The sequence below is a fragment of the Pristis pectinata genome, chromosome 7 (assembly GCF_009764475.1).
Source record: "Pristis pectinata isolate sPriPec2 chromosome 7, sPriPec2.1.pri, whole genome shotgun sequence".
Taxonomy (NCBI): Eukaryota; Metazoa; Chordata; class Chondrichthyes; order Rhinopristiformes; family Pristidae; genus Pristis; species Pristis pectinata.
Genome location: NC_067411.1, coordinates 31,701,090 through 31,726,751, shown reverse-complemented (window position 1 = coordinate 31,726,751; position 25,662 = coordinate 31,701,090). Strand labels below are relative to the sequence as shown.

General features: G+C 40.5%; 1 protein-coding gene across 1 annotated transcript; it reads right to left on the bottom strand.

The window, feature by feature from the left end:
* Positions 1-3,541: 3,541 nt before the first annotated feature.
* On the bottom strand, positions 3,542-8,094 carry LOC127572535 (programmed cell death 1 ligand 1-like). Its single transcript, XM_052019905.1, has 4 exons — positions 8,032-8,094; positions 4,730-5,089; positions 3,639-3,749; positions 3,542-3,552 (listed from the first exon to the last, which is right to left on the bottom strand). The coding sequence occupies exons 1-4, from the start codon at positions 8,084-8,086 to the stop codon at positions 3,542-3,544; spliced, it is 537 nt and encodes a 178-aa protein (XP_051875865.1). The 5' UTR covers positions 8,087-8,094.
* Between the last annotated feature and the right edge of the window lie 17,568 nt (positions 8,095-25,662).

The following is a 25,662-nucleotide window of genomic DNA, read 5'->3' as shown; positions in this document are numbered from 1 at the left end:
ATACTGAGTATCTGGAGCCAATTCTGAAGTCACGTGGATCAGTAGAAGTGCAACCATTTCTGATACTATATCATCAAACAGAGATGGATCATTCATATACATCTGTGACTGACAAGGGTGCAGGATGCATTATTTAAGAAATAGGACACTGAATGTGAAGGGTCTGCTGGCTCGTTTTAAAGTTCACGTCCACTGTACTTCTTCTATAAAAAGGCATGATTTTGTCCCAGCTCAGTCTAGTAGAATGTCCACCATTCTCAGCTTCCAAAAGAAAAACTTCCAGGCGTTGCATTCAAAGTATTCCTTTCAATTCAAGCAGTGAAGAGTTCATTACAGCAAGCTGCCTTCAGTGATTTTTTTTCTTGCCTAAGCACACGGAAAAAGATATAACTGTAAATACAGCTATTTGCTGCAGATTAGTCATACAGCCCAACAAAGGAATCCGTGACTCAGTGAAAGATTTCAGTTCAATGTGTGAAAACAACACGAATCTCTTCTCCGTATCCTGCAACCCCAAATGATTAAAGGTGAATTTAAACTATCTCAGCTGGTTTCACTCTCTCAGTGGTTCACCTTACTTCCAACTCTATTTCTTCAGTTGTAGCTAGTCCTTTATCTAATAAGGCCATACACCTTAATAAAGTCAGAAATGCAACTCAAACATCAAACACAATATTCCAGTGCATTTCCAAGTCACTCATTGTTGTCCTACCAAGAAAGTCTGTGGAAGATACACAAGCTTTATGACTGATTTGAGGATACTTAATCTTCAGAGTAAAAATTGGTTCACCTATCTTTGACTTTAGTGAGCTGCCATTCTAAAACTTTACCTATCTCTCTATACCAGTCTCAAGTTTTGAATAATAAGGGGTTCAAATTCCTTGTCTGCTTATGCAGTCATAGAATCCATGACAATTGCAAAGGCAGAAACAAGACAATGCTATTGATAAACTATGAGATAGGCTTTTGCATGTGATGGGGATGTGGGGAGTAGTATGGTAGGGGATGGGTGAGTCCAATTTTCACCATGGTGGAAGATGGATGGCAACAGATCAACGAATTCCTGTTCACACACAAGATATGATTTTTCTTTCTGTTGTATAGAAGTAGCTAATCTATTACTTCGTCAAGCCTGAATTTCACTATCAAGTTGTCCAAGTCATTGGGACTGTCACATGACAAAAGCTTTAGAAACTTTTTTAAAGTTTTAACTTCAATCCTTGTGCCATGTCATGGGTTGGAAGGTTTGAATCCACTGAGCCATCTGTAATGCAATATCTCCTCATTAACCTGCAATCCTGAATGCAGAATCCTCTCCTGCAAGATCACTGGAAAGCAAGGAGACACAAGAAATTCTGCAGATGCTGGAGTCTGAAGCAATACACGAAAAGTGCTGGAGGAACTCAGAAGGTCAGGCAGCATCCATGGAGGGAAATAAACTGTTGACATTTCGGGCCAAGACCCTTCATCAGGACTGGAAAAGAAGAGGGCAGAAGCCAGAATAAGAAGGTGGGAGTGAGGGAGGAGCACACACGGGCAGGGGATAGATGAGTTCAGGTAAGATGAATCCAGGTGAGAGGTGTATGGTAGGTGGGTGGGGGAGGGGGAGGAGATGTAATGGGCTGTGAAGTGATAGGTAGAAGAGGCAAAGGGCTGAAGAAGAAGGAATCCGGTAGGAGAGGGCAGTGGACCATGGAATAAAGGATGGAGGAGGGGAGGAGAGGAGATGGGCAGGTCATCAAGGCGGGGAAGGAGCCACAGGAATAAGGGAAGACAAAGGAGTGGGGGTGGGGAGAAAAAGAAGTGGTGGGGTTACAGAAGTTAGAGAAATCAATGCTGAGGCCATCAGGTTGGAGACTCCCAAGGCGGAATATGAGGTGTTGTTCCTCCAACCTGCATCTGGTCTCAACATGGCAGTGGAGGAGGCCGTGGATAGACATTGAAGGAACCTGTCAGATTTCTCCTCCTCAAAAGTAAGAGACTCTGAGGACTGTGATCTTAGATGGTTGGACTGCTGGACAGGAGTGTATTCTGGACAAGAAGGACATCATTTTAATTTAAGTTTTGTTGATGTCTTAATAAAGTTGTTTTAAAATAAAAGAAAGAAATTAAAGCCTTAAAATGCCTTGGCTGAGACAAATTTTAGTTTACTGGAAAGGTTAAGTTACCCCCCCCCCCCCCCCCCCCGACTAAGAAAATGATAGTTGCATTAAAAAACTGCAAAGGTTTACTGATTTTTTTAGATCTAAGTCTGTCTTTTTGGCAAACGGATTTTCTTTCTTAAGGATAGTTAAAAAGTAACTCTGGCAAGAGATAGTTTACAAATTTAATGTTTTGATTTTTTTCTCTCCGCTTAAGTATATGTATTATTACTTTTATTAGTCTTTTATTAGTCAACTATTTAATTGACTAACGAAGGTAGGTACTTAAGTGTAAAATTGCACTTCTCAGAGTAAAATGATTGAAACATCTCAACTCTTTAATGACTACCCTTTATGGCATGTAGTAATATTTTCATGTTATTTACCTTGTTGATGCCTCTTGATTTTACCAGAATCATAATGGCTCCAAGAAGAACCATCAAAGGAATAATGACTGCAGCAATGAGATAACTCTTTCTCATTGATATGAACACATTCATCCGCTTATCATCAATGGCTTTTATTTCTGGAAAAAAAAGTAGCGATAATTAAACCTGGTGCACTTCAAGCTAATTTATGAGCCAAGAAATAATATGTTTAAAAAATTATGTATGGTTGCTAACCACAGTTGGATGTTATCATCTCATGATGTCCCACTCCTTGCAACTGGTGAGGGAATGGACTCTGTACCCCTATGACTGATTCCTAATAGGTTTCTGACTTTCCTCTCAATATCTATTTTCCTGGGTTTCTCTGGGAGCTTAATTATTAATTAGAGGAGAATACAAGACAATTCAAAAAACAAAAGATAGCCTTTAGCTAACTGCATATATTTCAATGTTTGCCTCATTTCTAATATGTGGTACTGCTCCCAAAATTATCCTAATACTGTGTTTAAAGGTGTACTAATATGGGAGCTTCTTTTCTATTATTGCTGAAAATTGGTGTTTTAGTATAGATTCACAGAGGAAAACATTCACATGTATACATAGCAAAAGCTGTAGTGTTTATGTTAACATTGTTTTCTAATTATTGCATTGGAGATTCTGAAAAAAGGAAATGGGTGTCGTCTAACAAAAGATGACAAATGCCTGATGTGACATATGTGAGCTGCACTACCATATTAAGATTGTTTATGTTGTTCTTACATATTTTGTATAACCAGAACAAACTTACATTTGCAAAGATGAGATACTAAGAAAATTTCTTTTTTAAAGTTGGCTTTACAATACATTGAAATGCCAATCACAGAATTGAAGGTAGTAGTGTAACAAATTCATTAAATATTGTTTGAAATGTGTTGAACAAAAGTAAACAGAAGTGACCTACCTTTAATTTGTAAAACAGCAGAAGTGGACATATTAAGTTCTTTAATCCAGAACATGCATACATATGTTTCATTAGTCTCTGCCTGTATTCTAAGTACACTTCGTATGTTGTACAGTCCATTGGTGCCAGTAAAGTGGGTGGTATTGGCTGTTTTGTTAAGGTCAGTACCATTCGCATAATACCACATGACTTCAGCTAAAGGGTACCCAGCTGATTGACAAACAAATTCTGTCTCCATTTTTTCCTTGGTGTTGAGGGTCTCTATATCTTTATAGGAAGCTGTAAAATAGAATTCCAAGGTTTGATTTAATTTGGGAGTAATACTTCAACAACTTGTCACACCTTTAGCCCAGTAAAACATCCCAAGACTCTTCAGAAGAGTATTATTCAATGCCCCAAAATTTAAAGAGAGTCTGGTAGTTGACTAAATTCTGGACTAACACAGTATGTTTAAAGAAGCAAAGAGAGGTAGAAAGATGGAAATGTTTAGGGAGGAGATTCCAGAGCTTAGGGACTTCGTGGGTGAAGATATTGTTGCAGGTGAATTATTTTATTTTTTGGGGTGTCGCTGTTGTTTGCAAGGCCCACAGTTTTTGCCCATCCTTAAGTAAATGGCGTTTTGTTATCTTCTTTGGTTGCTGCAGGTTGAAAGTTCCAGGATTTTGACTCAGCAATAATGAAGGAACAGCAATATAGTTTTACGTCAAGATGATGTGCGCTTGGAGGGGAATCTGCAGTAATTAATGTTGGAATGGAAAGGGGTCATGAACTGAGGGAGTGCAAATATATTGGAGAGTTTTGGAGAAGGTTGCAAGAAAAGGGAGGAGTGAGGCCATGAAGAAATCTAAACCGCCAAAAGTCTTATAGCTGCTGTTTATCTTTTGAAATGTGGTTATATACAGTCTATTTAAAACTGCAGAGAACTTTCTTCTGTTATTGATACTTTCTCAAGCTCCTGCTTGGAACTTTTAGTTATCCTGCAGTATCCCATTCATTGTCATCAGACAAGAAACCTGTTCTGCGTAAAGTTGATTATTAGGGCACAAATGTGGACCCAGGTGATGCATATTCATGTCTTCTTTTACGTAAATCTTGAATGCCTGTTCTGTGCATCCATGGAAAGGCACATTTCAGATCAAGAACTCACTATACAAAATCCAAACGCATATTCTGTTGATGTATTCTAATGAGAACAATTCAAATATAATTAAAACTAATCAGTTAGCTGCCGGACCGGAAACGAGGAATACCTTGCTTACCTGTGACTCTCAGTGCAGTTTCTTTATAATCCACTCCATTGAGAGCAATAACACAGCGGTAGGTCCCTGCATCACTAACTCTCACTTGGTTAATCTCCAGTACTGCACGTCCATTGTGGAGCTCATCCAGTAACAGGAACACTCTTTCTCTGTATTCCACGGACTGGTCCTGGAGAGCAGCTTTCCCGTTGAACAGTTTATACACTAACTGAGAAGTTCCGTTGTCCAGGATGTGATACCAGTATACCTTTAACATATTCGTATGGAAATTGGATTCAACTGGAAATATACACTCCATAGTAATGTTATTCCCATAGGATGCTGTGTAGGACAGTCTTGGAGCAGTGACCATAAAAAGAGCTGAAACAACAGAAATTCATGTTACTCAAATGATTTCCATATAGGTGTTAAGGAGTGAATTTCTCTGGCAGTTTTCCCAGCTCCTGAAGTAGCCCCCACAATCCAGCTGGTAGACAAGCCCTGGAAGAATGGCATTGACACCATCTTTCCAAGGCTTTTACTGTTTTACCAGTGGTGGACAATCATGAGATAACCTATGCAAATTTACCCTGTAGTTAACTGAAACTAACAACTCATATCTGGCCAGAAAATGGTGTTTGAAATTTGAATGACTGAGAGATGAAATAGTAGCTAGAAATTTAGGTTAACTTGTATTTAATATATGCAATTACTTATAACCATCAAGCTAGTTCAGTATTGGCAAATGACAATGTCATCTGTCATTGTAATCATTCTAATTCTGTTTTGCTTTGCTTCTAATTTGGCATTTATGACTAAATCATTGGAAGTTATTTTATTTTGTCAACAGCTTCAGGTTTTTTTTCCCAAGTGAACAAATTCTGCATATTTGTGGGCTGTGAGTTGTTCCAGGAAATTTCTCTTTGAAAATATGCATATCCACAGTGAGGGCTCAGCAGTATGTTATGGGGAAGGGAGGTGAACAGATTATATTTTTCCAATCTTTTTATCTTCTCCTGAAGCCTTTTGCATTAGAGGCCTGGGCAATTGAGAGCCAGTAGCCCACATCTCTGCAGGAGGGCTTGAAGAAATCACGATTCTATACTCATATGCACAATTACATGCTGGATGGTTATCAGGAAGAGCAGTGCAGTTCAATTTGCCTTTCTTTAACCCAGGGATGCGGAAGCTAACTCTGTCCCAACCCTCACTGCCTAAAATCATCCAATTCTCCATTCACTGGAAACAAATCTGGGATCATTTTGAGCAAAAAACAATCTGCTGGAGGGACTCAGTGGGTTGAGTAGCATCTGTGGGAGGAAAGAAATTGTCGACGTTTTGGGTTGAAACCCTGCATCTGAGTTCCTCCAGCAGAATGTTGGAATGCTCCAGATTCCAGCATCTGCAGTCTCTTTTGTCTCTCTGGAATGATTTTGGTCTGTTTGATTGTGTCTGAATCAGCAAGGTGTCACAAACCAGCAACAAAAGAAACACACTGTGCATGATTCAGTGTTAAAAACTATTTTATTAATCACTACTTATGATAATACGTAAAATAAAAGTAAAAATATTAGTATGTTAGAATTCAAAAATGTTAAATCTCGAACGTTAACCCCAAAACTAAATTCTTCGTGTGTGTGTGTGTGACAAAGTCCAAAACTCCCAGTTCCTGAATGGTTCTTAAAGTTCAGTTCCGCAAGCCATAAGGTGAAACATGAGCAAGGGCTTCTTCAACAACCACCGTTGTCTGAAGATAAGATGTAGATGTAGAAAAACATAGAGAGAGAGTACATACGAAATCCAAATGTTCCACGATGGAACCCAAACGACACTTCAGTGTTTACTCGGTAGTGACTTCCTCACCCCGAAAAGCATCCGAACCGTGGTCGTCCACATACAAATACCTGTTTCTTTCTACAGGTCAGCAACAAAGTGAACTCCACCGGATTACTTCCAACTTCCATACATGGATTTCAGTGGTAAACACAGTTATTGTTTCTCATCCATCGATAGAGAAAAACAAGCAGGCTGGTGTCTCTCTCCCTTCTCTCTCTCCCTTTCTTCTTCTTCTGACTTCTTCAACAACGTCATTACGTCCTTTATCTTCTATTGACGTAAGCACGCCCCACACACACATACACACACACTCTCTATCTTAAAGGGACTTTCACTGAGTCCATAACACCTCCCACCTAAAAAAAAATTTTCCCAAAAAAATTTTAACCGCGCATATAGTTAGTAATGTTAATATTTAGTAATATAGTTAGTAATGTTTCCTTCTCAAACACCTTCTTTTCCACATAATGGCCAGCTATCAGTCTCTGAATATCTGCCTTTCTCATAGACTGCTTTACTTCTGTAAGGTTTAGCCTTGTAGCAATCTTTATCAAATTATCCTTTTTCGCCACCTCCAATCCCTTCTGGGTTGGTGACTCCAAAAATGCCTTAATATCCATTGCTGCTGGTTTCCACACACACAAGCCAATTAAAAAAAGAATTTATCAGACCTCCCTCAAAAATCTTTGGATTGAATCCCGAACAAATCTTGTCAATCTGGGGAACGATCCCAGACGACACTCGTTAATCTTTGGATTGGATCCCGGACGAGCCCCCAGTCAGGTGTTCTGAGCACAGGATGGTAGCATAAAATGGCTTTCAGCTTCTTAAATGCTTCTTGACAAGAATCTGTCCAAACAAACTTTACTCCCTTCTTCAGAAGATTAGTTAGGGGAAGAGCAATATCAGCAAAGTTTTTACAAAATTTTCGGTAATATCCAACCATTCCCAAAAATCTTCTAACTTCCATACATGGATTTCAGTGGTAAACACAGTTATTGTTTCTCATCCATCGATAGAGAAAAACAAGCAGGCTGGTGTCTCTCTCCCTTCTCTCTCTCTCTTTCTTCTTCTTCTGACTTCTTCAACAACGTCATTACGTCCTTTATCTTCTATTGACGTAAGCACGCCCCACACACACATACACACACACTCTCTATCTTAAAGGGACTTTCACTGAGTCCATAACAAAGGCCACAAGAGACAAGAATGCTAAAAGCAGAGGAGAACACATTTAGCACTGCTTTGCTTAAAGTGTCTTTTTATGACTGATATAGTTGGTCTTTGTCGGCTTCAAGTCCCATCATATTTTGAATCAATCATTAACTAGAGTTTCGGAAAAAACCACCTTAGTGAGTTCTGATGGATCCTTAAACTTACACTCTCTGTAACAGTACCAGCATATGTTTTCCTTTCTACATTGCTTTACTGAGGTACATATCTATTGCTGAAAAAAGTACTTTATAAACTTAAAGATTAATTCATACCTGCATCCAGGGGAAGGTGAGCTCCCAGAATAAACAGTAATGAGATTATCTTCATCTTTCTGAAATCACCTGAACAAAAGCACAATTTCCAACTCATTAGTTATATTTTATTTTAAAAATTGTTAAATTTGCCAATTTTATCTGAATAAGTCTTAACCTGTTTAAATCCTGCATTCTTATTAGACTGACCTACAATATGTCAGTTAATGGGTTAACAACAGTCACATTGGGAATGACTGCAATGGGATGTTTGAGCTTATGGGAACAGTCAATTGTTATTCTACTTTCATTGTACAGTTCTGATATGAACATACACAGCTCAGTGTTTATATGTTATTGATCAACACTTATCCTCTCAAACTGTATTTATCTTAAAAGTTAAATTCAAAACTAAAGAAACTGATTCCACCATTTTACTGAAAAAAAACACAGCAACATGAACCCATTCCTTCAAAAGACTCATATAATAATTACATTTTCCAAGAAGTTAAACTAACATAATGAGCCAGATCAACAATGGCTTCAATTTACGGTTTACAACAGCTGTGGAGTAATTTAATTTAATCAAAATCACGTCTGATTTAATTAAAATTTAAGGTAGGTTATTACAAATGCAATATGACAATCACTTGAGCTGTCCCTGTTAGTAGAAGTGACACATTGTCATTAGGGGCCATTTACAAACCAAATCGATAACAATCATTGAGCCGGTGGGAGAATTAACTCCACAGATAAACGCAAATTTCTTGCGAATTTGGAAAGCATCAAGTATTATTTCCATATGATTATATCTAACCATTCCAGCAGACTAAGTTAATTCAAGTATCAGTGATTGACAGGTACAGTGTACACCTTTGGTTACACGATTGCGTCTTAATGGCATTGTGCAAGAAGTTGTGCTCGTGGCAACAATGAACACAGTTCTTGGTGCTTTAATGTCCTGGATGCATAGGCACAGCGATGTTACTCTCCAAGTCCCTGTATGGTGATAGTGGTTGCTGCCCTGGTCTCTAAAATCACGGGTCCACACTGCTTAATTTTCCTTTGGTTCAAACATGAGGCTGGCGACTGCACACTGATCCATAGGTGCTCAATTCAGCTATTCTTATTTTCACCAACAGCAGTGTGGCAGCATGCATGCACACGTCCTCCTTGATGAAAAGTCCTCCAGCTTCTTGTATTGTTGAGTCTGAAGGAATTCTTATGCTGAGATAAGCAAAAGAATTCCTTCAGACTCAACAATACAAGCCCCTAGAATTAAATTTCATAAATCAGGAAGTTTCACCAACGCAAAGATCGGCTGATATTTTTCTTTCAATGAATTGTTCTGATTTATTTTTCACTAACCACTCTAATGCCACTACTTCATTCCTTACTTTATTTTTTTCCTTTTTGTTATATAATGTCCTCCATCTCACTCACAGTAAGGAAAAAAGTGCTCAAGACAATAATAAGGATCGGAGCAGGTTAATAGTAAGCAGCTTGCCTTACCGTTCTCTCTGTCAGTGAACTGTTGAACCAGCAATACACAATGCGCAGCCGGGCTGACAGTCGGTATTAATACTTGCTACACGTCAGTCGAAGTTCCGATCACGTTTCTTTGGCGTGTAATCCAGTAACCATTCATAAAGGAAACTCCGACCGAATCCTGCCACGGAAAAAATCAAATTCCCTCCTGATTATCAGGAAAGGAATGAGTGAAATAACTCGGTTAGTACGGTTACAGTTTCTTTATGTAAAGAAACAAACAAGATCGCCCCTCGATAATATTGGTCCCTGAATGTTTTGAACGCGTCCTTCCCAGCAGCGAAGCAGGTTCGCCTCCGCCATGAATATTGCACTGCAGATCGCCGGATTTCAATTAATGAATCCCGGCTCGAATCAAATTGATTAGTGGACGCAGTTGTGAGAGCGATATGTTGGTGAAATCCTTCACTCACCGCCACCCCCCCCCCCCCCCCCACGAACAAGAGAAGGCAATGTGGTCACTTATTGCCTTATTTCCTAATCCAGTTTTCAAAAAAGTAAATCAATGCTGTGTAGTGCGGGTCGTCCCCGGGATACGAACATCCGATTTACAGACCCCTACATACGAACGAGTTCTCGTAATATTATTAAATTCAGAAGTACGTACGTTCGTCCCTACGAACGGCAGAACTAGTTTCTCTCTCTCTTTAAGTAATTGTCCTTTCTTATCAATCTCATGTGCTTTTAATGCCATTCATTACAATACTATGGAGGTATGGATATCATATCAAGCGATTTTTGTGTATTTTCCGACTTAGGGACAAAATCGATATAAGGACATCCGTAAAAACGGAACCCTTTCATTACCTGGGATGGCTTGTAACCAGTTCCTATCACATCCTGTGTGCTGTGTCCATTGCGGTCGTCCATTCACACCTTAACTTGATCCCGTTGATAGAACATAGAATATTACAGCACAGTACAGGCCCTTCGGCCCACAATGTTGGGTTGACCTTTTATCCTATTCTAAGATCTATCTACCCCTTCCCTCCCACATAGCCCCCATTTCTCTATCATTCATGTGTCTATCTAAGAGTCTCTTAAATGTCCCTAATGTATCTGCCCCCACAACCTCTGCAGGCAGTGCGTTCCATGCACCCACCACTCTCTGTGTAAAAAACTTACCCTGACATCCCCCTGATATCTTCCTCCAATCACCTTAAAATTATGTCCCCTCGTGTTAGCCATCGTTGCCCTGGGAAAAAGTCTCTGACTGTCCACTCGATCTATGCCTCTTATTATCTTGTACACCTCTCTCAAGTCACCTCTTATCCTCCTTCTCTCCAAAGGGAAAAGCCCTAGCTCACTCAAACTATTCTCATAAGACATACTCTCCAATCCAGGCAGCATCCTGCTAAATCTCCTCTGCACCCTCTCTAAAGCTTCCACATCCTTCCTATAATGAGGCAACCAGAACTGAACACAATATTCCAAGTGTGGTCTAACCAGACTTCTATAGAGCTGCAACATTGCCTTGCGACTCTTGACCTCAATACCCCGACTAATGAAGGCCAACACACCATACGCCTTCTTAACAACCCTATCGACCTGCATGGCAGCCTTGAGGGATCTATGAACATAGACCCCAAGATCCCTCTGTTCCTCCACACTTCTAAGAGTCCTGCCATTAACCTTGTATTCTGCCTTCAAATTCGATCTCCCGAAGTGTATCACTTCACACTTATCCGGGCTGAACTCCATCTGCCACTTCTCAGCCCAGCTCTGCATTCTATCAATATCCTGTTGTAATCTCCAGCAACCTTCTACACTAGCCACAACACCACCAACCTTTGTATCATCAGCAAACTTACTAACTCACCCTTCCACATTCTCATCCAAGTCATTAAAATCACGAAGAACAAGGGTCCCAAAACATCCCTGTGGAACACCACAGGTCACTGACCTCCATGTACCACCACCCTCTGTCTTCTATGAGCAAGCCAATTCTGAATCCACACAGCCAAGTTTCCCTGGATCCCATGCCTCCTGACTTTCTGAATAAGCCTTCCATGATGAACATTTTCAAACGCCTTACTAAAATCCATATACACCACATCCACTGCTCTACCTTCATCAATGTGCTTTGTCATATCCTCAAAGAATCCAATCAGGCTCATGAGGCACGACCCATCCTTCACAAAGCCATGCTGACTGTCCCTAATCAGCCTATGCTTCTCCAAATGCCCATAAATCCTGTCTCTAAGAATCTTCTGCAGTAATTTACCCACCATTGAAGTAAGACTCACTGGTCTGTAATTCCCAGGGCTATCCCTACTCCCTTCCTTCAACAAAGGAACAACATTTGCCACCCTCCAATCCTCTGGCACTACTCCTGTGGCCAGTGAGGACGCAAAGATCATCGCCAAATGTACAATAATCTCTTCCCTCGTTTCCCGTAATAACCTTGGATATATCCCGTCAGGCCCCGGTGACTTATCTATCCTATATTGGGCTTCCCCTTTCCCTATCTTCTTTCCTGAAGAAAGGTCCTGACCCGAAACGTTGACTGTCTGCTTTGCTCCATGGATGCTGCCTGGCCTGCTGAGTTCCTCCAGCATCATATTGTTTTTCATCTGAAAAGTTAATTCTAGTCATCAGCACTTAAGGTTCACTGGCCTTCCTATACATTTGCTCCATCTGTGGGAAAGATATCAAACACTGAAAGTGACTAAAACATACACATGTGGAAGTGTTTGGGTGTCATTGCTGTGGGAAGAGGTTTAACCCAGCCCAAGATAATATCACAGATTGCTCTGCACTATAGTGGGGTAAGTTTATATCAGACAGGAGGAGTTTGGTGTCAGTGAATGCAGTTTAACACACCAGCAAGTTCACTGCAGTGGCTGGATCCTGCTGGTGTGAATTGTAATCACGGATCGAACAGCATCTACACTGGGCCTGGTTCTGGTGATGTTAATGAGACTTCCACGTGGCTGAGTTTTCCAAAAATAAGTCAACTGCACCATGTCAAGTCCCCGAATATTTTACTAATCAAGTCTGCAGCATTGAAACAGGAACTTGTGTCTGTGACACCTCCGTCATCCACCAGAAAGGCAGATCCTAGCGGAAAGTGGCAATTGATAAGAGTCCAAATGAAGCTCCTCGTGTGCAGTACAGGAAACCCCAGTCACAGGGAAATCGCATAACAAACTGCTGCAATGTCTGAAATTTGACAAAGGGAAGCTTGGACAACAACCTTTCAAATAGTCTTCAGACATGGGAAGCAGGTTGGTGCTGCTGGATGCTCCCAACACTGAGGATCCAGAACAAAATGTTGTTTGAAAGTAAGCATCAAAGAGATGATCTTATACAGTGCATTAGATTGTAATCAATATAGAAATAGGTATATTAGGAAAATTATTTTCAATTAAATTGAAGAGATAGGATAAGAGAAGCCAGAACCAAGTCAGCAAAAAGAAAAGCAGAGAGTTCAAGACACTAAAGATATCAAAGGATATGGGTCAGGGCTGGAAAACTGCTTTCGAGGTATAACCAAAATGACATTCAGTCATGGGCTGGTAACATTTGTGTCACAAAAGTGCCAGCCAGTGGCCATCTCGGACAAGAGTGAGTTGCATCACCTACCCTTGGCGTTCAATGACTGACTTCCCCCACCATCAATATCCTGGGCTCGCCATTGACCAGAAGTTCACTGGTCATTAGTTAGCCACTTGAGGATTACGAAGTTACCTAATGGCACTGCACTGGCTTTTGTCTGTCCAGGGGCACGTCCCCACTATTTCTCAATATCATTGCATCTTTGGTATATACTGTGTGTCCTGGGACACTGATTTTTGCACTTTTACCCTATCCTGGATCACCTTTCCCATGAATGTTTCTGTTATGAAGAGAGACTAGATATGTTGCGTTTGTTTTCCCTGGAGCAGAGGGGGCTGAGAGGGGAGCTGATAGAGGCATACAGAATGTTGAGTGGCATACATAGGGTAGATTATAGGAAACTTTTCCCCATAGCAGAGGCATCTAAGACCAGAGGGCATAGGTTTAAGGTGAGGAGTATGAGTTTTAAGGAGGTGTGTGGAAGAATTTTTTTTCACCCATAGGGTGAGTGGAATCTGGAATGCACTGCCTGGGAGGGTGTGGAAGCAGGTGCTCTTGCAGCATATACGACGGATCTGGACAAGCACCTGAATCGGCAAGGCTGCGATTAGGTATTTGATGGTCAGCATGGACATGGTGGACCAAAGGGCCTGGTTCAATGCTGTATGACTCTATGACTCAATAAGTTAACGTAATTTTTAAAACTTTTAAGAGAGTGACTGTGTTACAGAACTCTTATCCCAGCATAGCAGTTGGTTACCATAAGAATATCTGCTTTTCTGATATTCTTAATTCATTATTAGAACAACAAGAATCGTGTTTGGTTCTTTGTTCAGAGAAATGACTGCATCATGGAGGTAAGAGAGTTAATCTATTTATTCCTGGCTAATATTGTTTTGGTTCTATTTATTTCCTATTTCTAGTTTCATAGGCATATTCTGAGGGTGTTAAGGTTAAAGGCATGATTTGGGATAAATTTATATTTAAAATAGTGTGGGTAGGGTTGAACATCTATTAAATTTAAATTTACAGCTTTGCACGTTGCAACTGAAACTCATGGCTTCCAGTTGCTGGTCCTCAGTACTACTGTATTGTATTCTCAGATTATTTAAACCTCTTTAATGTCAAGGAAATATTTTGAACTATTCTTATCTGTGGATTTGCTATTGTCACCACTGACAGGGTCTGTGAACATTAAGATAAAAGTTGGGAACAGCCGTCTCACATGTAGGAATCTTGAAAACAAGATACTCGGTAACATTAACATTGTTATTTTCTCTTGTTTTGCACTACTCCTTTAACAATACCACATGTTCATTCCCTATACATAATTATGGTAATACACAGCTCATGTTTACAATGCAAACAATTCCAGTCAAAACCAGAAGGACAAATGCAAAATACTGGGATGGAATATGCTGGGTCATTTAAGATCACATGAATAAGAAAGAGGGAAAACCCAAGCGAGGTTAGTTTTTTTTTCATTTTAAAGGACATCTCAATCTGAAATAGATCTGAAGTAGATTTTTGTCTTCATCACAGTTGATATATCAAAGGAATGGTTCAGATGTTTGCAAGGAAAGGCTTATAGGATAGCTCCCTCCAAGGAGTTCCAAAACCATCTGTTATCTTTTGCTGAATAATGTGATTTTGCAGAACAAGATTCAGTTGCAGTGCAATTAACCCATTATCCACTTTGAGTTATGTAACAGTAACATTGGTGATTTCTTTCCCCCCTTACCTGTCCTTGCAAAACATTCCAAACTCAAAATCAGAAGGACTATATATGGCGCCCAGAACTGCAAGCAATATTCCAGGAGCAGTCTTACCAATGTCCTAGAGAGGCCTATAAGATCAAAAGGGGCATAGATAAAGTGGATAGTCACAGTATTTTCCCTTGGTAGGGGAGTCTGAAACTAGAGGGCATAGATTTAAAGTGAGAGGGGAAAGATTTAAAGGGAACCTGAGGGGCAAGTTTTTCATACCGAGGCTGGTGGGTATATGGAATGAGCTGCCAGAGGAAGTGGTAGAGGCAGGTACAATTGCAATGTTTAAAAATAAACATTTGGACTGGTCCATTGACAGGAAAGGTTTAGAGGGGTGTGGGCCGAATGCAGACAAACGGGTCTAGCTCTGAAAGGTGTCTTGGTCAGCATGGATGAGTTGGGCTGAAGGGTCTGTTTCTATACTGTATAGCTCTATGATTCTATGATTCCATTAGTGTCTTCATTGACATGGTGGGAAATCGGGATTAGCCTGTTGGGATTTAAGGACCTCTGTACTTCTATGTGATAGTTCCTGAGACGGCTTTATCCTTGCTTCCTCATGTCCAATGTTATAATCACTAATAGGTTCTATATATTAGTGTGTCTTTTATTACTTTAGTTGGTAGTATGCAGGGTTTGGTTACAGTGTCACCTTAATTGCCATCCATTTCTCCTCCCTCCTGCACCTCCGCCCTCCTTATATGTGCACTGTGGCTCACCTGGTTGCAATTCATGATTGGAGATGCAAGAGACTGCAGATACTGAAATCTGGGGCAACACACAAGCTGTTGGGGGAAATGGAGGGATGATTTCTTCCAGCATCTTGTGTGTTGCTACAATTCATGATTGCCTAAATCCTGTGGGATGTTCAAGGTGCTTTCAATAGTTGCTGCAAGTAATATAAGGAATCCAGTTCTTTCATATCCTGGGCTGGCATCTGACTATTGTGTACTGCTTGTAAAAACATGTACTACAGTGCCACCTCTAGAAGGTCCCATCAGATGATGCCACCTAGAAAAACACTGAGTGTTTGGCTGTGTTTGATTGGTATGACTGTGTATATGGATAATGAGCAAGGGTAATTCTACCCTGTGGTTGAGAGGAGCTTCAGCTCCATGCTGCCCTATTTCCTCTCTGCCATCAATCCCAATGGTGTCTCGTGTGACCCCTTCAAACAGAGTAGGTGTTTGCATTCTGTCGGCCATATGGGTTCAATTGTCCAATGGCAAGGAACTGTCAGGCCACAGTTCTCAACTGCATACTTCAACTGCTATATTTATGGACCTATGATGATGAACCCTGGTGCTATTTTGATCACTGCTTAAATAGACTTTTTAAATAGTTCCATTTCTGCATTGTGTGTCTTCTCACCTGCTGTGCTTTACCACGTGGACTGGGGCTTCTTCAGAATATATAATTAGTTGAAAGCCCAGAAGGTCCAGTGGGAATATTCCTGAACTGCAAGAGGTTTCTCTCGTCATACTTCTGGGCAGCAACACACACACACAGACACACACAGAGACACAGACAGACAGACAGACAGACAGACAGACAGACAGACAGACACACACACACACACACACACACACACACACACACACACACACACACACACATACAGAATTAGCTAGTCTTCTGTGGCTGGTTTCATTTTAGATTAAACCATGCAGACTAGGACTATTTAGCTAAGGTCAAGTGCTCTTTTGGAGTAGCATGGAGCAACACATGGCTCCTTTTCTCCATTAGGACTTTAGATAGATTTTCGATACGGAGTCTACTCATTGCACACCAACAAAATCTGCTAGGCTCTTTCACAATGATGTTTTAAAATCTGATTTACTGGTGCAGTACTCTGACAATACTAACACCAACTTCAGCAAATTGTAATATTAACATAGCAAAACCTCCTTAGGCAACTTAGGTTTTATCAAACAGGATTTGATACCGAGCTAGATGATATGAAAGCAGTTGATCAAAAGTTTAGTCAAAGAGGCAGATTTTAAAGAGTCTTAAAGAACAGAACAGAGGCAGAGATACAAAAAGATTAAGGGAGAAAATTTCAGAGTCAAGAAATAGGAGCAGGCAAAGGAAAGGTCCTTTTAGGATACCGGACTTAACAGTGTGGATGCAAGAAGAGATTATCTGTCTACAACAAGGTTAAGAAGAATGGAACCAAGTACATGCAGTTAAACCCAGCTGGACAGTGGTGGAGAGATGATGGAGGAGGATGATACCGGCTATTAAAGAACTGCAGACAGATTGAGAAGGAAGAGGAAAGATGGATGATCTTTGTCACAGTTATGTAGGTATCATTTGAGTATCTGCTGGAACTGTCTCTGGATGGTGGCAGATCAGAACTCGCGTAGAGAGATTTAATCATAGAGTTCTGGCAAAGATGAGCAAACTTGGTTGCTGACAACACATTTAAGGACTTTAGAATGGGAAAGAGTATTAGAGACATGGCAGAGAGTTTGTAGGGATGCTAGAGCTGAATTTTTTGAGCAGTAGGGTAATGATAGTAGATTTTCAAGCAAGGGACAGTTAGTACAGAAACAGAACCTTTAATGATGTTAGCTTACATGAGAGGTAGGAAGGGAAGACAGATGGTGAGCAATTTAATGGAATTAGTTTCAAGGGATCAGGAGTGGGTCACAATGTTACAATGGGATCAGAGGGAGCATGGATGAAGATAAAGATAAGAAAGAACTTAGAGAAAGATGCACTTCAGATCCAGGGTAGATTGGAACCTGAGGAAAGTGCAGCTTGCAGGGCAAGGGGAAGGGAGGGAAGTGGCAGAGGCAGCTGATCAGATGGCCTTACTTTCATGACAAAGCTGTCCCTGAACTCCTCACACTTAGTTGGAATGGAATAGAGCCATAAATTCATACATCATGAAAACAGGCCCTTCAGCCCACTGGGTCCATGCTAATGATCGACCACTGATTTACACTAATTCTACATTAATCCCATTTTTTATTCTTCCCACATTCTTATAAATTTGCCCCAGATTCTACCCCTCACCTACACATGAGAGACAACTTATAGCAGCCAAGTAACCTACCAACCCACATCTTTGGGATGTGGGAGGATACTTGAGCACCCAAAGGAAACCCATGCAGTCACAGGGACAATGTAGAAACTCCATAGCACCTGAGGTCAGGATTGAACCCGGGTCTCTGGAGCTGTGAGCCAGTGGCTCGACTAGCTCTACCGTACTGCCCAGCTGTTGGAATGAACCCACACTATAAGAAGGATGCGGTTGTGCTGGAGAAAGTGCAGAGGAAATTCACCAGGATGTTGTCTGGATTGGAGGACTTTAGTTCTGGGGAGAGATTGTTTAGGCTGGGTTTGCTTTCCCCGAGTGAAGAAAACTGAGGGGGTGACCTAACAGAAGTATAATAGATTATGAGAGGCATAGGTAGGTTAGGAAGTCAGAATTTGTTTCTCATGATAGTGGTATCAAAAACAAGAGGTATAGGTTTAAGGTGAGAGAAAAAAAGTTTTAAATGAGATCTGAGAGATAAGTTTTTTACACAGAGTGTGGTTGATATCTGGAATTCACTGCCAGAGGAGGTGGTGGAATCAGATACAATCACCACATGCAAGAGGCATTCAGACAGGCACTTAAATAGGCAAGTCATAGAAGGATACAGTCCTAATGTGGGCAAATGGGATTAGTGTAGATGGGCAAAGAGGCTGGCATGAACGTGGTGGGCCAAAGGGCCTGTTTCTGTGCTGCATTACTCTATGACTCTGAATCTATAACATTTCATCAGCTGTGTTCACTTACTGCTACTAAAGTCAATATTTGTTGTATAATTTAGTTCTATTTAATTTACATCAATTTCTGATTCACGTAACTCCTTTTGTTCTGCTTTTTCCCGTAACAGAGGATTACGAATCAAGAATTGTTTTTGTTTCGGTCCTCGTGCTGGAATCACAGCGTTTCCTTAACTCCCGCTTCAGATGCAAATTAGTTTGTTTATGCTTCTGAAAAGTTTTCACATTTTCCTTGACACTTGGTACGAAAATCTGCCTTCCCACCTTCCCACCTTCCCACTTTAACGCTGAAGGGCCGTGGTGATCAGCTGTCTAATTTATTTTTTGTCTCCTCTCTGTGAGCAACATGCTGGTGTCTGCTGAATCCCATGTACCCATGACCAAGGTTGTAAAAGTTACCCAGTGACAAGTAATAACATCATATGCAGCTGCATTGTGAAAGGACAATTGAATTCCACTATATCCCTATTAGGTGGCAAATTTTGCATCTCTCTTTGGAATTCCTTAAAATTCCAAATGGCAGCGGTAGGAATTCTGAAAGAGATCTGTAAAAAATAATGTGATGCATAATTACTGTTTTCAGATATTAATTCTTGGGCTATCGCCCAAGAATCCCACAAAAGGGAACTAGGTCTATACAGAGCTATTGCAATTGAAGTAGTAATGGGAACTGATGTCATCACGCAGAACTAAAAAATCACGCTAATGAGAAGGTACGGCACTGGAATCCCCATTCTTAACCCTGCCTCGTTCCTGCCCCAATTCTTCCCCTGTCCCGCCCCAATTCTTCCCCTGTCCCACCCCAACCCACACCCCAGTATTGCCCCAGGTACTTCTTACCTGTTTGATTTTATTAAAAGGTTTCAACCAATTAATAACCAATAAATTGCTGGACATTTCCAAGGTATTTCCCATTTGCCCATACATCTGATCATTGGAACAATTTAAGAAGAGAGGAACAGAAGTAATCCACTCGTCTTTTGTATGTCCCATTAGACTATGGAGTTATGGATTAGAAGTTATGCGTTTTAATTTTATTTATCATTGGTTCCTCATAACACCATGTATTGATGAAATGCAATGGCAGTTTTGACATTTTTAGTGGATTTAGACTCAACAATTCCTGGGGAGAGAGATTGTCCCAGATTCTCAGTACACATAGTGTGGAAAACTATCTTCCAATGTCACTTCTGAATGTCTCAGTGTTCTGAACTCTCCTCTGTAATTCTCCAAATCTTGCTAAATCATTTTATCATCTTAAAATCCTTGATTAGATTACCCTTAATCTTTCAAAATCCTGGGAATGCCAGTCTACTCATTGCAACCTTTTCTCATAATTTAAAGAACAGAATGATGGAATTTGCCTTTCAGGATAATGTGAAAGTAATGCTTGAACTTTCCAATGGATTTTCATGAGAGGTGCAGGTTAAAGATACTTTTGAGCCAAAGCCATTAAAACCTGATCAGTAAAGAAATAATGTTAAATGAAAAGAAATGTAAAACTGGCAATTCTTGCCTCAAACATCCTGATATGGCTGTCCATCTACATTGTTCACTTTCACTTCATGGATGGCACAACCTCAAGTAGCAATTTTGGCCAAGCCTTACTCATTGTATTAGCCCAATTTTACTTCCCACTGAATTCAGTGTGTACAGTGCATGAAACATTCCCTTAATTGCACTGTGCCACAGACATACACATGTACAACTGACATACACATGTACAGAATCAGAATCGAAATTGGATTTATTATAAGTGATTTATATGATGTGAAATATGTTGTTTTGCAGCAACAGTACAGTGCAAAGATATAAAATTACTGTAAATTACGAAAATAAATAAATAGTGCAAAACAAAAGGAATAACAAAGTCGTGTCCATGGGTTCATAGACCATTCAGAAATCTGATGGTGGAAGGGAAGAAGCTGTTTTTGAATCATTGAGTGTGGGTCTTCAGCTCCCATACCTCCTCCTCGATGGTAGTAACATGAAGAAACTATGTCCCGGATGTTGAGAGCCCTCAGTGATGGATGCCACCTCCTTGAGGCACCACCTCTTGAAGATGTCCTCAATGGTGGGGAGGGTTATGCCTGTGATAGAGCTGGCTGAGTTTATAACCCTCTGCAGTTTCTTGTGATTCTGTGCATTGGAGCCTCCATATCAGGCTGTGATGCAACCGATCAGAATGCTTCCACTGTACATCTATCGAAATTTGTAAGAGTTTTCAGTGACATACTGAAACATACATACACTTGCCATAACAGAATGGGTCTATTACTGGATTGTTAATCCAGCAGCTAAACTAATGACTTAGAGCTCCTGAATTTAAATCTCACTATAGCTGCAGAAGGATTTAAATTCATTTAATTAAATCAAATAAATCTGGAATAAATAGCTGGTATTATGAATGGTGACTTTGAAACAGTTACTAATATAACCAAACTGGTTCATGACTGTCCATGCCTTCCTTCTATCTATTGCTTTTTTCCTCATTGTTTGCTACCTGTCCAAGTATTGGTGACATCATTAAATTTTAAAAATGTGCCCTGTATCCAAACCCAGATCATTACCATTCATTAAAAACACCAATCATCCTGTGATGGGAGCCTGGGGAGGTTATATGTTCCTCCTCCAGCTGTAAAAATGCCATTCACCTCAACACTCTGCTTTCAAGCCTACTGTATAATCACTGCCACTGTCCCATTCATCCTATGGGCTTTGTTGATATTGATTTTTAAACTACTTTCTGGTCTAGCAAGCCCCTCGCATATCAAAATTACTTGGAGAAACCATAATAAAAATCAAAATATACAGAGAATCTGCCCTTGACCTAGATGTTGGAATTTGCATGACAAAGGCACACCCAGCCCGGTTGCTGTTGCAACATCCTCCTCATGAACATCTGGGGGCATGCCAGCACTGGCAGAATGTCCCAGAGGGAATAAAGTCATAGCCTCACATAATCATACTCACAGAATCAACATCATGAACTCTGTCATCTTTATCCTTGCCTATGATGGCTCTGGCATTATTCCAGCAGTTGTGCTCCAGTTTTGTGTTCCAGAATATGCCGTACATTTAACAAACCTGCTCCTGCAAAGGTACAATACCGAAATTTCCACAACCAGGTGGAATATTGTTCAAACACATGAAGACAATGCAGACTCTCGACTTGAATGTTGACATACACCTTTTGGCTCCACAGATGCTGCTTGACCTGCTGAGTTCTTCCAGTATTCTGTTTTGTGTTCTTCAAACATATCCTGTCTACAAGATGCTGGTTGAATCCAATCTGAGCAATTACTACCCCATCAGTCCACTCTCAGCTGATGAAAACTGTGTGTGAAGGTGATGTTAAACTGAACTAACAAATAACCTGCTCACCATTGCTCAGATTTGGTTCTGCCGGAACCACCAACTGATTCCAGAATGTAATACAGACTTGGTCCAATCTGATCCTTTGGAAAGAACAATTTTAGCCTTGTTGTCACTAAACAAGCAAAAAAAAACTAGAAAATAAACAATAATGGACTGGAACTTGGAAGAATGTGATGGCAGCACTGCAGAGAACTGCTGGCATTTACCCACGTAAATGTCAACTCTTTCAGGATCATAGCCGAAGTATATCTGAACATTGAGGTCCTGAACTTGTTGACTTGTCCTTGCTGGGCAATCCATCATTATTCTTCATTGCAGGATACTGCATGGAACATGTGTTTACTGGAATTCTCCAGCACTTACAATGCAGAATCTGCACACACATCCTGTGGCAGAGGTGGACCTCTGCTGAGTCTCTTGATTCACTGTTGTGAGGAAGGAAGCTGGTTACGTTTTTTTAATTGCCTGTGTTTTAATTGATGTGTTTCTGCGTGAATTAATTTTCAATTTTAAAAAACTTTGGCCATTTAAAAAAATGTTTAATTTGTTTATTTGATTTTTAATAATTTATCAGTGCCTCTGAACTTCAAGTACATTTAGAAGAAATGAAACCAAGTGGGAGGTTTGGCAGGTGGCAAAGCTGAGTGTGTGAGTGTGGTCACCCATTTAGCTAGTTTACATTGTATAAGGTCCAACCTGGATATGAGCACTTTCAACCAGTGAGTTCCTTACCATAACATTGGCAATGTACAGATTAAGGGCAAGAATAGGCCATTCAGCCCTTTAAACCTGATTTACATTCACTCAGATCATGGCTGACCTGTTGAAACCTCAGCTATTCATTTCCTTCTAGCCCAGTCAACCGTTCTCCCCACGGCATTTCAAAACTTCTTGTATTATGTAATTGTGGGATTATTTCAGAATGTTGGTGGTAAATGTCATGGTGAAGCTCACTTGGCAAACTCCAGACCAATAGGTCTGTGAGGTTAAAAACAGTTGTACCAGTGTTAAAAATGTGCAGCTCCATGTAATGATATTTAGAACAGTTTTCCTGAAGCATTTCGTTTCCCATGCAAACTTTTGGATGTCTGTGGTGAGTTATCTGGTTATAATCTTTGCAAAAGATTCAGAAGATACTGATTTTGTGATTCAGAAATGTTTTCCAAAGACTGAGAGGAATTTTTCTTTCTTGGCAAACTCACCAGTACCTGCAAATTCATGTTACATATCTGTCCTACTCCACCTCACTTTTTATATCCCATTGAGTCAAGGCAAAAAGAATGACTGCTGTCCCTCCAAAGAGACTACTCCTCCAATATTGAGGTTAAAGATTAGGAGAAGTTCCTTCATAGCGGGAGTTGTTGAGAGTAAAAGGGTTGATTCAGGGACCACTGCATCTTTCAACAGTAAGGTGATATGAGGATAGATTGAGTGAGCTAGGGCTTTTCTCTTTGGAGAGAAGGAGGATGAGAGGTGACTTGATAGAGGTGTACAAGATGTTAAGAGACATAGATTGAGTGGACAGTCAGAGACTTTTTCCCAGGGCGACAATGGCTAACACGAGGGGACATAATTTTAAGGTGATTGGAGGAAGGTATAAGGGGGATGTCAGGGGTAAGTTTTTTTTACACAGACTGGTGGGTGTGTGGAACGCACTGCCGGCAGAGGTTGTGGAGGCAGATACATTAGGGGCATCTAAGAGACTCTTAGATGGACACATGAATGAAAGAAAAATAGGGGGCTATGTGGGAGGGAAGGGCTAGATAGGTCTTGGAGCACAATGTTGGCACAACATTGTAGGCCGAAGGGCCTGTACTGTGCTGTAGTGTTCTATGTTCTATGTGATAACAACTTGAAGATTCAGAGATATGCAAAGAAAGGGTAGAGGGTTTTAGTCCGGAGACTGAATAGGCATAGAACCAAAAGGCTTCCTCTGAACTAAACATTTTATGGTTACATGCGTTAACATGTCCTGACCAAGATGGCAAGTTTACACTTCCAATGTTTGGGAGCTTCTATTTATTTCAGATCATTTTTGTTTGTCTTTTTGCTCTGATACTTTAATACATCATGAAATGGAATGTACAGTCAATGCTTTGGGTCAAGACCCTCCATCTGGATTAAAAGATAATAGGGGAGATAGCCAGTTATCTTCCCTCTATCAGTCCAGATGAAGGGTCTCGACCCAAAACTTCAACTGCCTATTTCCCTGTGGAGGTGCTACCTGACCTACTGAGTTCCTTCAGCAGTTTGTTTTTTGTTGTTTGTTTGCATCTGCAGTCTCTTGTGTGTCCATGAAATGGAATGTCATTTATTTCCAGCTTATGAACCAATGACCAGCCTTTAAAGTGCTGAGAACTGATGTGAAAAATCACCTAGTACTTCCATTGCACTAGTCCTAAATCCATTCAGAATGTAATATAAAAATCCATTGCATCATGCTTAATGATACTGAATTCATACTTCGGACCAGCCTTCTACCTTATCAATGTCACTTAATAGCTTTCTTTTGTGTTATTCTTTTGCATAAAGAACTAATCAGACCTCCTACTCTGGTATCTTGCCCAAATTTCAACACTCCCTTGAGGTTCGTATCGTAATTATTGAAGTACCGAGTAAGCAGAGATCACCCCAGAAATGAACTCTCCATCCACTTCCAAGCACTCTTACAAAAACCCCTCAACTTTAGTTTCCCAATCTTTAATCCTTTTATTATTAGTCTTATAACTATACTCCACTAATACTCTAGTAATCTCTTATGTAGCACTCTATCAAAGGCTTTTCTAAGATTCATGTACTGATATTCCTACCATTAGTTTGTGATCTATTAAAATAATTCAGTGTGGATTATCCCTTTTGAATCTTATGCTGCTTGCTTGTAACAAATTACTCTTTACTTAGATGTGATAATGTCTTCCTTATTAAGCACTCCTTAAATCTTCCACCATAAATGTTAACTGGCCAGTAATCCGTATTATATGGAGACACAAGAAACTGCTGATGCTGGAATCTAGAGCAACACACAATGTGCTGGAGGAAGTCAGCGGGTCAGACAGCTTCTGTGGCTATTGTGTGGTTAAGCACAGCTCCAAAGCCATATACAAATTTGCCGACGACACCACTGTTACTGGACGAATCACAGTCGGTGATGAATCAGTGTATAGAACGACATAGGGCACCTGGTTGAGTGGTGCTGTGGATCAGCGGTGGAGTGGGTCAGCAGCAGTAAATTCTTGGGCATTAACATATCAGATGACCTTTCCTGGGCCCAGCACATAGATGCAATTACAAGGAAGGGCTGCCAAGGTCTTTACTTTTTTAGGAGGTTAAGGAGATTCGGCGTGTCACCAAACACTCAAACAAACCTCTACAGATGTATCGTTGGAAGTATCCTGACTGGTTGCACCATGGTCTGGTATAGCAATTCAAATGTACAGGAACATAAGAAGCTGCAGAGAGTAGTAAAGTCAGCCCAATACATCATTGGCACATCCCTCCCCACCATCAGAAGTATCTACATGAGGTGCTGCCTCAAGAAGGCAAAATCTATCATCAAAGATCCCCAACATCTGGGCCATTCCATCTTCTCGCAGCTACCGTTGGGCAGGAGGTACAGAAGCCT

Coding starts and splice junctions, on each gene's coding strand:
- LOC127572535 (XM_052019905.1), bottom strand. CDS start 8,086: ATGAAGATAATCTCATTACTGTTTATTCTGGGAGCTCACCTTCCCCTG. Junction 5,090..8,031: donor TCACCTTCCCCTGGATGCAG/GTATGAATTAAT, acceptor CTGTTGTTTCAG/CTCTTTTTATGGTCACTGCT. Junction 3,750..4,729: donor AACTGCACTGAGAGTCACAG/GTAAGCAAGGTA, acceptor TCTATTTTACAG/CTTCCTATAAAGATATAGAG.